This window comes from Erythrolamprus reginae, chromosome 2, assembly GCF_031021105.1.
Source record: "Erythrolamprus reginae isolate rEryReg1 chromosome 2, rEryReg1.hap1, whole genome shotgun sequence".
NCBI lineage: Eukaryota > Metazoa > Chordata > Lepidosauria > Squamata > Dipsadidae > Erythrolamprus > Erythrolamprus reginae.
In genome coordinates this window covers 61,841,159-61,854,105 of record NC_091951.1, presented here as the reverse complement: position 1 = coordinate 61,854,105, position 12,947 = coordinate 61,841,159, and the positions used below count along the sequence as shown (strand labels likewise).

The following is a 12,947-nucleotide window of genomic DNA, read 5'->3' as shown; positions in this document are numbered from 1 at the left end:
AGAAGAGAAGGAAGGAGGGAAGGAGGGAGAGAAGAGAGGGAGGGAGGGAGGGAGAGAAGGAAGGAGGGAAGGAGGGAGAGAAGAGAGGGAGGGAGGGAGAGAAGAGAAGGAAGGAGGGAAGGAGGGAGGGAGAGAAGAGAAGGAAGGAGGGAGGGAGGGAGAGAAGAGAGGGAAGGAAGGAGGGAGGGAGAGAAGAGAGGGAAGGAAGGAGGGAGGGAGAGAAGAGAGGGAAGGAAGGAAGGAGGGAAGGAGGTGGGCATTTACTCTTTATGCTTTCATTCAAGTCACTTCTCTCTCCCTTTCCTGTCATTCTGCAGCCTCAGCCTCAGCCTCAGCCCCAGCCACATTCACAGCAAGCAAAGGGTGGTTTGAGAAATTTCAACGGCGCTATGGCCTGAAGAGTGTGTCATTGCACGGAGAAGCTGCCTCAGCAGATACAGGTGCAGCAGAAAACTTTGTCCAGCGCACGTTTAAAGAGCTAATTGCAGAAGGGGGCTACCTTCCAGAACAGGTGTTCAACATGGACGAAACAGGCCTGTTCTGGAAGAGGATGCCTTCAAGGACTTTCTTGATGCAAGATGAAGCCAAAGCCCCTGGCTTTAAGGCCATGAAAGATCGAGTGACTTTGATCATGTGTGGGAATGCAGCAGGCTTTTTGCTGAAGCCAGGGCTAATTTATAAGTCACAAAATCCAAGAGCCCTCAAGAACAGAAATAAGAATGCATTGCCAGTGTACTGGATGCATAATGCTAAAGCATGGATTACAAAACCCCTCACGCGGGACTGGTTTCATCAGTGCTTCATCCCACAGGTGAAGGATTATTTGGCTGGCAAAGGACTGGATTTCAAAGTGCTTCTCCTAATGGACAATGCTGGCGGCCATGATCACCTGGACCATGAACATGATGGGGTGCAAGTTGAATTCTTGCCACCAAACACCACATCGCTTATCCAGCCGATGGATCAAGGTATTATCCGTGCATTTAAGGCACTGTACACGCGCAATTCTCTTGGAAGCATCGTGGAAGCAATGGATGCTGATGACAACTTCACATTGAAGGCCTACTGGCGTCAGTACACAATTGCATCTTGTCTGAAGAACATTCAGAATGCCTTGACAGATATGAAGACACAGACAATGAATGCCTGCTGGAGGAAATTGTGGCCAGAAGTGGTGCATGATTACAAGGGATTTGCTCCCGAAGAAATCCAAGATGCTGCAGTCCAGAACTCTGTGAAGCTGGCACAGGCACTGGGTGGAGAAGGCTTCGTTGACATGACAGCAGAGGAAGTCAATGGTTTGCTTGATGAGCATGGCCTACCGCTGACAGACAAAGATCTGGAGGAGCTGACCAGGTCAGCGAGTGAAGAAGAGGAGGAAGCGGAAGCTGAACAAGCTGAGGAAGAAGAAGATGTTGGCCTAACGCTTGAGCGGCTTGCAGAACTGAACAGAGCCACTTCAAATGTACAACGCATGGTGGAACTTTGGGATCCCAACATGACTCGCTCTATACAGTTTAACGCCTCCCTTGACAACATCTTTGCACCATACAGATCCATGTTAGCCCAGAAAAAGAAACGGCGCCAACAACTGCCCATGACCATGTTTGTCACAAAAACCAAGAGGTCTGTCACACCATCACCTGCAGCGTCCATTGTAGAAATGGTGATAGAAGAAGATCCCTAGTTACTGTATCCCAGTTATGCTAACCCCCACCCCACCCCAAAAAATGTAAATAAATATGTTATTGTTCATAACTTAAGAGTCTTATTCAATGTGTACAGTAGGTAATGGTAATTAAGGGGATGGGAAATGGTAATTTATGGGTTAAAAGTGTTGGGACTGAGTGGCACACAGTCTGTACAGAAGAATGAATGAATGAATGACTGAGTGAATGAATGAAATTCAAACACAGGTGAGGGCTGGGGGGTTTTATTCTGTCATTACACAGTACAGTAACAGTACAGTTACAGTTTAAGTGCTTTTTGAGAAAGGAGGGAGAGAAGGGAGGGAGGGAGAGGAGGGAGGGAGAGAAGAGAAGGAGGGAAGGAGGGAGGGAGAGAAGGGAGGGAGAGAAGAGAAGGAGGGAAGGAAGGAGGGAGGGAGAGAAGGAGGGAAGGAGGGAGGGAAGGAGGGAGGGAGGGAAGGAGGGAGGGAGAGAAGGGAGGGAGAGAAGGGAGGGAGGGAGAGAAGAGAAGGAGGGAAGGAGGGAGGGAGAGAAGGGAGGGAGAGAAGAGAAGGAGGGAAGGAAGGAGGGAGGGAGAGAAGGGAGGGAGAGAAGGAGGGAAGGAGGGAAGGAGGGAGGGAAGGAGGGAGGGAAGGAGGGAGGGAAGGAGGGAGGGAGAGAAGGAGGGAAGGAGGGAGGGAAGGAGGGAGGGAGGGAGAGAAGAGAAGGAGGGAGGGAGGTTTGCCATTGCCGCCAGCGCTGGCCCTGCCCCAAGAAAGCCGGTGAGAGGAAGGAGAGAAGGGAAGGAGGGAGGTTTGCCATTGCCGCCAGCGCTGGCCCTGCCCCAAAGAAAGCCGGTGAGAGGAAGGAGAGAAGGGAAGGAGGGAGGTTTGCCATTGCCGCCAGCGCTGGCCCTGCCCCAAAGAAAGCCGGTGAGAGGAAGGAGAGAAGGGAAGGAGGGAGGTTTGCCATTGCCGCCAGCGCTGCCCCTGCCCCAAAGAAAGCCGGTGAGAGGAAGGAGAGAAGGGAAGGAGGGAGGTTTGCCATTGCCGCCAGCGCTGCCCCTGCCCCAAAGAAAGCCGGTGAGAGGAAGGAGAGAAGGGAAGGAGGGAGGTTTGCCATTGCCGCCAGCGCTGCCCCTGCCCCAAAGAAAGCCGGTGAGCGGGGCGAATCGGGCGGGCGGGAGGTAGCGGCAAGGAGCCCGGAAAAATCACCATTGCATTGCCAGCCTCCGAATTTGCGTCGCTCCACCTTCTGCGCATGTGCGGCCAGGGCGCGCATGCGCAGAAGGTTTTTTACTTCCGCATCCAGTATAACGCGGAAATCGGTTAGCGCGGGAGGTCTTGGAACGTAACCCCCGCGCTAACCGAGGGATCACTGTACATCACAATGTGAAATTGCACCTTCCAATCTTTCAACTGGAGTTGACCTTCATACACATTAAGTTCTACCCAAGAACTTAGAATGTCATAATATTACAGTGTTCCCTCAATTTTCGCGGGGGATGTGTTCTGAGACCGCCCGCGAAAGTTGAATTTCCGCGAAGTAGAGATGCGGAAGTAAATACATTATTTTTGGTTATGAACAGTATCACAAGCCTTCCCTTAACACATTAAACCCCTAAATTGCAATTTTCCATTTCCTTAGCAACCATTCAGATTATTACTCACCATGTTTATTTATTAAAGTTTATTAAAAAAAATATTTATTAAAGGCAGATGAAAGTTTGGCGATGACATATGATGTCATCAGGTGGGAAAAACCATGGTATAGGGGAAAAAACCCACAAATATTTTTAATTAATATTTTTGAAAAACCGTGGTATAGACTTTCTGTGAAGTTTGAACCCGCGAAAATCGAGGGAACACTGTATTGGCATTGTATATGGGTGAATCCAAGCAGTGTGGCCTTTTGTAATTGACATATTGTTATACAGTGATCCCTCGATTTTCGCGATCTCGTTCTTCACGAAACGCTATATCGCGATTTTTCCACCCGATGACGTCACTCTCTTCCTTCCTTTCTCATCTTTCTTTCTCTCTCTCTTTCTCTATCTTGCTTCTTCCTCTCTCACACTCTCTTCCTCCCTCTCTCATCTCTTTCTTTCCTTCTCTCTCTTTCTCTATCTCTCCCCCTCTTGCTGGCGGGCGGGCGCATCAGCGAGGAGCCGGGGTTTCCCCTTTGCGTGGGCGGTGGGGAAACCCGGATCTTCGTCTGCTCGCTGCTGCTGCGGCTGCCCAGCAGCTGATCTGCTCGGCGGCAGCAGCAAGGAGCCGAATCGGGCTTTCCCCTTTGCGTGGGCGGCGGGGAAACCCCGATCTTCGTCTGCTCGCTGCTGCTGCAGGCAGGCAAGCGGCGGACAAGCGGCGGGCGGACAAGCGAGGCGGCGGACAAGTGGCGGGCGGACAAGCGGCGGGCGGACAAGCGGCGGGCAGGCGGCGGACAAGCAGCGGGCGGGCAGGCAGGCGGCGGACAAGCGGCGGGCGGACAAGCGGCAGGCAGGCGGCGGACAAGCGGCGGGCGGACAAGCGGCGGGCACGGCAGCAGCGAGCAGCCGAAGATCGGGGTTTCCCCTTTGCATGGGCGGCGGGGAAATCCCGATCTTCGGCTCCTCGCTGCTGCGGCGCTGCCGAGCAGATCAGCTGCTGGGCGGCGGAAGGAACCTTCCCTGGGTCTTCCCAGGTGCGGAAGTAAAAACACCATCTGTGCATGCGCGGCCATGGAAAAAGGGCGCGCATGCGCAGATGGTGTTTTTACTTCCGCACCACTATATTGCGAAAAATCGAGTATCGCGAGGGGTCTTGGAACATAACCCTCGCGATACTCAAGGGATCACTGTAGTTGGTCACAAAGTCAGACAGCAGCTTAGACCGGACTTGGTATTTTTATCCCCTTATTGACTTCTTCCCAAGGACCCGAGGTAAACAGATGTTGTTGATCATGTTAACAATATTGTCACAGGACATAGGTGGTTCCAATTAAAGTTGCCTTTTGCAGTTGACTGAATATGATGATTGACTGATGTATTCAGGTGGTGCTACAGTTGGTTTGGGATGGCATCGAGGTTCCTATTACTTTTTTACTTTGCTTTCTTTTGCCAGTCATTCTACTTCTATTGGCAAATCTATGTATGTTCCCCCCCCCCCAGTTTTTACTTCTATTGTGCTTTATCCAAGTACTGTAACATCCACTATCCAGACTTTATTTGTCTTTTTTATCAACAATTGTTAAGTGTTGCATTGCAGATACTTGTCTGTTTGAATTGTAAGAGCACGTTAGTTTCTTCAATTTCTATTTGTCTGTATTGTGTTCCCACCAGTTTCTGCTTGCAAGGCAAATGATATTTCTTGCAGATTTTCCAATACATCATTGTTTCTACTTCACCATGTTGTTGTTTGTAGTCCTTGTTTAAATTGTACACTACTCTGAGGGATATGGGTGGTTAACAAGTGTGGAATATAGATAAATAAATTATTATATACACACAAATTACAGCTTTGAGTTCTTTAGCCCTTGTTGGCTTTTATCCTATCTTGTTATACATAATTAAAGGGGACAAACATTCCTAATACTCCTGCTTCCAATTTTATACATCAACCCTGTTAAGTAGGGTAACCATTTCTATACATTTCTGCTTGCAGTGCCTTTCGGGTCCTGATATTCCTAGAAGGAAAATAAAACTATTATTAAATTAAATGTAAATCACAGGGTTCTCTTTTATAGACGACTCAAAAAATTGCAGCTAATATCCCCACAATTATACATATGCTCAACTATGATATAAAATTATATGGGTTAATAGGAAGATAGTCAGATAATGTGCCACATTGGAATATAACACTGTCATCTTTTTCCTGTTTACAGAAGAACAACCTGTTTGGTGTAGTTATTAAGGCTCCAGGCTAGAAACCAGGAGACTGACCCTGGTCCAGTCTCAGCCAAAACCATCTCACAGGGTTGTTATGGGGAAAATAGGAGCATTAGGTATTATTAAATATTTTTACCTGCTTTCAGTTATTTATAAAAATAATAATATGGGATTTAAAATATTATTAAAAACCCACCAAAAATGTTCTGTTTACTAGATTTGTGGCTCACTATCATGTGTAAATTAGATAGATGATTTTAATTTTAGTTATTAAACAGATCAGTTATAAGTCCTGTGTTTAAAATTGCATTGGTTTGTTAAGTAATTGAGTACCAGTATGTGGGTAAGCAGTATTGACTATGCAAATAAAGCCATGCTGTCATGAAGGTACTTAGCCTCAGTACATCTAAAGAAAATAAATGACAAATTTTGAGAAATACTCATTTTTTTTAAAAAAAAAATTACAAACTCCCTTCTTGTGGAGTTTAAATTTTAGGTACAAAATCTACATTTTTTTACCGTTCCAAGAATCCAGGGTAGCATGCTTGCTGTACTTAATATGCTTTGCTGTACTTAATATGCTTTGCTGATAAGGAAGCAGCAGTAAGACGAGACTGCTAATATGTCCTTTAACTACTGCTTTCCTTATCCCTGGTATTACTACAGTATAATCAATGTTTGCCTTAGTTGCGAAACATTCTGCTATGCTTTCCTCTTGATTATATATGGGAGTGTTAGAAACGTGAACTATTATTAAGATATTATTACATGCATTTAAAATATGAGTTGCATAAAATAATTATTTTAGCACAATGGACAAGTTTCTTTTCTCAGCCTTGGTTCAATAGATATGCAGCTCTTGATATACTATAACACTTTTGAAGTAGGCCAAGACAGACAACAGGTTGCTCAAGAATAATTGAAAGTTTTCTTTATTGATCTATGATATCAGAATTTCGCAAGACTCACTGATTTTCTTTCCCTCCTTCTCTCATACCCTAGGGAATAGAAGGCAGTTGGTTTGAATTTCTTTCTAATGCTTTCCCTTTTGTTGGGCTTAAAACATTTTTGTAACTATCACTGTGTAGCTTTGTGGCTTTCCAAATATAAGATTCGCTTGCACAATAGTCACCAAGCCCTGGATTATGATTCCAGCTTCTTGGGAGAATATCATGGTCACAAATTCCGGGGGGGAGAGAAGGGCATTGATACGTGGTATCAGTGAAGGGCTACACAAATTTTTACTACCACACTGTGGCCGTGGCTTATGCAGGATTTTCTTTCAACATCTTTCAGTGCAAATTGGGTGCTCTGGGGTGGAGCTCCATTTTCGCTACCCTACTGCGTTCCCCCTCCCCCCCGTCCGGGCAGTAGCCCAACCCTGCTTGGTATCCATCAAATATCATGCCTCATCTGATATTTTTAGAATAAAATAAATAGTAAGTTCCCATGCCACAAATGGAAGTCAATTTCAAACGCAGATTTTATTCTCAAGAAAGTCTCAGCATGTGGAAATACCTGGCTTAGCTTTTCTGAGATAAATGGAACTAAGCAAAGTGACCCATCCTAGAACTAACTAATAATTCCAGGGTTAAATGCTAGATTAGAATGCTAAACTTTAAAAAAAAAATCAGAAGACAGTTAACAAACCATTTAAGTATTATTGTCCACAATATACTACAATGATATGTCCATGTAGGTACTGGGAATTGAACTCAACAAGAGGTGCATCTGTACATTTTTATTTCCAATTATGCTTCCAAAATGCATGTGTGCCAAAGCTGTTCTCAAAAATAGAACTGAAGCTGATTGTTCTCATTGAAAGTGTGCCCAAAGGACCTTGAAAGCAAGCTGAGAAAAGATAAGGATCAATTTTTTTTAAATCATAAATTGATATTTTGGGAAAATGCTCATGATATCTTCCAAAACCTTAATATTTGCTCACTAGTTCAAACATTTAGGGACCTTGTATTAAATCAAACACTAGTGAAGCTTTGTCTGTTATCTGGAAGACCCTGCAGAATGAATGTTTTATATCAGCTTATTAGTTCCTGAATTTTAGAATTTTAAAGAACTCCGATATATGAGTGAATGCAGCCATAGTAAACTCAATATACTGTGGACTTTTAGAGAGTAGAAATGAAAATATGTCTGTAGTTTGCCTATACAGTATAGAGGACCTCATCATACATATCAACCAAAGTTTCTTGAAAACCTTAAGTAGTTCTAATTACTAGCTAAATAGATTCAGAAAATAATAATTCATTAAACTTAATCCAGTCAACTACCACATATGAAAGGAATGTGCTTAGGAAGAAGACAATTATCAGTGGCCTGTGATGCTGATCTCACCGTTATATCCTTATAAGATCCAGCCAGAAATGAATTATGTTTCTTAATTGTTTTTACATCTCTCAGTTGTGGCCAGGGAGACATTTTTATATGTTGTGAGCCACCCCGAGTCCTCATAGAGGGGCGGCTTAAAAATCCAATAAATCAATAAATAAATCAATAAATAAATTTCCCCAGGTTCATCAGTTGCGACCTTACATGGACTAGCAGGCTTTACTAATGGTCACTCACACCCGTATCACTTCGCATATTGATTATTGCAACATGCTGTACATGGAGCTATCCTTGAAAAGTGTTCGGAGACTTCAGTCAGTCCAGAAAGCGGCCATGGGAACTGTTGTGAGTGTACCTAGGCAGTGTTCCCTCTAATTTTTTGGGGGGGTGGGCGGAAAAGTATAGTGTCTGAGCGGCAGTCCCTTCGGGACTGGGCGGCACAGAAATAACAAATAGATAGATAGATAGATAGATAGATAGATAGATAGATAGATAGATAGATAGATAGATAGATAGATACATAAACAAACAAATAAACAAACAAATAAACAAACAAAAAACCCACCCTGTTTTGCCTCAGAGAATTTCAAAATAAAATACTGTACTGTGTGTCTATAACAGTGAGCTCATAATAGGGCAACTCTATCAATATCAAAATGCCACTTAAATAGTTGAGCTAGTTTCAAACTAGATTTTGATTTTCTTTCTCTCTTCCTTACTCCCATTCTTTTTCTTTCTCTTTTCCTTCCTCTCTTTTTTCTATCTGTTTCTCTCTCTTCCTCTCTCTCTCCTTCCCTCTCACTCTTTCCCTCTCGGCTTCTGGGCAGGTTTGGAAAACTCTGAGTTGATGATGATTTTTAAGTGAGCGATTGCTCACTGCTCAGCTTAGAGGGAACTATGTACCCAGGTACACGTATATTACTTCAACACTGTGTGCTGCACTTTCAATTGATCTCCAGTCACAATTCAAGGTGTTTGTTATTACTTATAAAGCCCTACATGGCTTTGAACCAGACTATTTAAAGCAGTGTTTCCCAACCTTGGCAACTTGAAGATATCTGGACTTCAACTCCCAGAATTCCCCAGCCAGGGGAATTCTGGGAGTTGAAGTCCAAATATCTTCAAGTTGCTAAGGTTGGGAAACACTGATTTAAAGGACCCTCTCCTGCTGCATACCTCCCAGTGACCAGTTAGAGCCCACAGGGCTGGCCTTCTCTGGGTCCTGTCGACTAAGAAGTATCGGATGGCGGGGGCCCAGGAGAGGGCATTAAGTAAATTTTGTTTTGACCATTTATATGCATTTTTGAGGGGAAATTTGAATAGCTAAATGCCTTTGAACCATATTATTGTATGTATATATTTACCAGTCATAGTCTGGTATGGTTGACTATGAAATGCACAGTCATTTCAGGTTGGTTATTATACATCAGGGATCTCCAACCCATGGGCCATGGACCAGCACCAGTCCACAGCCTGCCAGGAACTGGGCAGCCCAAACAAGGGATGACCCATCTGCAAATGTGTGGGATCCAGGCAGTGTGCAAAACCACTCTCCCCCAGCCTGTGGAAAAACTACCCTCCAAGGAACTGGTCCCTAGTGTCCTAAAGATTGGGAGGCGCTGTTATACATGATTTATTACAAGGCTAGTAGCTGCCTAATTTTGCCATCCCAGGCACTTGTTTTGATTTCACTTAGGAATTGGTGGAACTCCCTAAATGGAAAATGCTGAATTCTCCTGTGAGTTCTTTAAAGAAATATATTTCCAGCAATTACAGACCAAAACAAAAGCATTAAACAACATTTTTCTGTTATACAATATGTCAATTTGTGAGTTTGATGGGGTTAAAAAATGAGCAAATTAAAATATATTTTTTTCCTTTTAGTCTGAAAAGCTTAATTGGCCTCTTTTGGCTTTGTTATTTTTCCTTCCCTGGGCCTTTTTTCATGTTTCATTCAACAAAGCATTTGGCAATATTAGATTCAGCATATGCACCACCAGAAATAATATACCCTGTGCCCAATAATTTTCTAATACTTATTGTCTTAAGGGCAAGGGGTGAGGTATCATCAGTACGCTGATGATACCCAGCTTTACATCTCCACCCCATGTCCAGTCAACGAAGCAGTGGAAGTGATGTGCCGGTGTCTGGAGGCTGTTGGGGCCTGGATGGGTGCCAACAGACTCAAACTCAACCCGGATAAGACGGAGTGGCTGTGGGTTTTGCCTCCCAAGGACAATTCCATCTGTCCTTCCATTACCCTGGGGGGGGGGAATTATTGACCCCCTTGGAGAGGGTCCGCAACTTGGGCGTCCTCCTCGATCCACAGCTCACATTAGAGAACCATCTTTCAGCTGTGGCGAGGGGGGCGTTTGCCCAGGTTCGCCTGGTGCACCAGTTGCGACCCTATCTGGACCGGAACTCACTGCTCACAGTCACTCATGCCCTCATCACCTCGAGGTTCGACTACTGTAATGCTCTCTACATGGGGCTTCCTTTGAAAAGTGTTCGGAAACTTCAGATCGTGCAGAATGCAGCTGCGAGAGCAGTCATGGGCCTACCTAGGTATGCCCATGTTTCACCAACACTCCGCAGTCTGCATTGGTTGCCGATCAACTTCCGGTCACAATTCAAAGTGTTGGTTATGACCTTTAAAGCCCTTCATGGCACTGGACCAGAATATCTCCGAGACCGCCTGCTGCCGCACGAATCCCAGCGACCGATTAGGTCCCACAGAGTGGGCCTTCTCCGGGTCCCGTCAACTAAACAATGTCGGTTGGCGGGCCCCAGGGGAAGAGCCTTCTCTGTGGCGGCCCCGACCCTCTGGAACCAACTCCCCCCGGAGATTAGAACTGCCCCTACTCTCCTTGCCTTTTGTAAGCTCCTTAAGACCCACCTGTGTCGTCAGGCATGGGGGAACTGAGACATCTCCCCTGGGCATATACAATTTATGAATGGTATGTGTGTGTGTGTATGTGTGTTTAGAAAATGGGGTTTTTAAAATGTTTTTTAGTAGAAATTTAGATTTGTTATAAATTGTTTTTCACTTTGTTGTGAGCCGCCCCGAGTCTGCGGAGAGGGGCGGCATACAAATCTAAATAAATAAATAAATAAATACTCCCTTATATTGTATACTCCCCACCAAATGTTCCATTGTAATTAGTTGAGCAGTTATGTATTCTTGAAAAAAAACTTTGAAACATGGAAAGAGCTGGTAATAAAACTCTTTCCAGATTGCAATGGTTATATAATAGTCATAGGAAGCGAGTCATCTAAGGATCTCTGTAGGCGTTGTCAGCATTTTATGTTGAAAAGCCAGGTGCGCCCAGGTGGAAAAATGCATCTTTAACCCCTGAGCTCATATAGTATGTTGCCACTCCATTTGATCCTTCTGCTAAGCAAGCATATAATACTCCTGGCTATCAATCTTTGATATTGTTTTGATTTTTTTCTATAAAAAATCAAGCTAAGTCCTGAAATCCCAAAGATTCTTTTTCAAGAAGCAACTGGACTTCCTTGGGGGGTTTTGAAGACATTTCGCTTCTCATCCAAAAAGTTTCTTCAGCTCTGACTGGATGGTGAGAAGTGGAAGGATTTATAGTCTTTGCAGACAGCTGGTTATTTGCATTCGTTTAGAGACTTGTTTTGGCCACTTGGAGGTTTATCTTGAGTCCTTGAGTAGAACAAATGGGTATGGAGCCTTAGAACTTCTTGGAACTGCTGAAAGGACTGTGTTGTAGACCTGAGATAGAGATATTTGAGAAAGAGCTCTTCAATTTTGACATAGATTGCCTATTTAACCATTCTTTCCAATAAGCGCTCCTCTCTATAGACTCTGCTGAATTCAAAAAAGTGGACATTATCTTTTAAATGCAGATGGACCTCTGAATCTTGTCCTGATGGGTTTGTTTTCCTATGTTGTGCCATGCATTTGTGAAGTGGTTGTTTTGTTTCCCCAATGTATAGATCTGCACATGCTCACTGTATATATCATGTTGCTCAGTTTGTGTCTGGGTGTTTTATCCTTGGTATGTAAAACTTCTGCCTTAGTGTATTGTTAAGTTTACAGTGCATGTGTGTTGTGTCCAGTCAGAGCTGAAGAAGCTTTTTGTCTTCACAAAAACCAAGGAAGTCCAGTTGCCTCCTGAAAAAGCACCTTTGGGACAACCATGACCTGGATGACTGAGAATCTCCATAGACAATAAGTCCTGGGGGATTTTGTGTCTGCTGGGGGATATACTCAGTTGCACTGTAAGACTTGGCCTTGCCAAGCAAAATTCAGTTCCCATTATTTGTGAATGGTTTTTTTTTATTGATTGGTTGGTTTTCTGCTTTGTCCTTGTTTATGCTGACCTGTATGAATCATTCTTGGAAAATCAATCTTAAGAAAATAATTTTAGTTGAGAATGTTTGAAGTTAGTTTTCCAGTACTTTTAAGTCCAAGCTGCTTTAATAAAGACATCCAAATCATTAAAGAAAATATTGAAGGGTAAAAAAGTCATGATTAATTCATTTTTAAAAATAATTTTATTGATTGCAACAGTAAAAGCAAATAGAAACTAAACCCAGCGACGGAATGAAAAAATAATAAAAAATTGCAAGCAAAGAAAACGGGGAAAGTAAGATAAAAAACAATGCATTAAAAAGTGGTTTTAAGTCAAGGCTCCTATAATAAAAATATGCCAATTTTCCCTCTCCTCTCCTGTAGATTTTCAGATTGCTAGACTTTTCAGATTACTAGATTTACCCATGGAGTTTGTTACTTGAGCTAGCTTTTGTCGTCTGGAGATAATCACTGTCTTCCTGTGGATTGACTGACTGAGTTTCTAAGTAAACTGTGGGAAGAATTGGCCACTTCCTAACTCCCTTGGAATCTGTTACGAATCTGTCATTTTTCATGACAGTTGGTTACAAAAATATTGTAGGCGTGACATTTGGTATTCATAAATGAAGAACCAATTTGCAGTTATGTCCGTTTACTATACCACATCTTTGGACAACTTCCATTTTACAAAGGAGCAGAAAGAAATGTCTAGTAGATTTTATTTTTCTTTTGCTACATTTTC

General features: G+C 43.6%; 1 protein-coding gene across 5 annotated transcripts in view; it reads left to right on the top strand.

Moving 5' to 3' along the window:
• Nucleotides 1-12,947, top strand: part of SHQ1 (SHQ1, H/ACA ribonucleoprotein assembly factor) — a 107,178-nt gene that overhangs the window by 52,944 nt on the left and 41,287 nt on the right. For 2 of the 5 annotated variants that reach the window (XM_070738245.1, XM_070738241.1), the window contains one exon: nucleotides 318-1,758. The exons of the other annotated variants lie outside the window; for them this stretch is intronic. In XM_070738245.1, coding sequence (XP_070594346.1) covers nucleotides 318-372 — 55 coding nt within the window. In that variant the 3' untranslated portion in view covers nucleotides 373-1,758. Of the gene's footprint in view, nucleotides 1-317; nucleotides 1,759-12,947 lie in introns of those variants that run through there. 5 annotated transcript variants of the gene reach the window in all.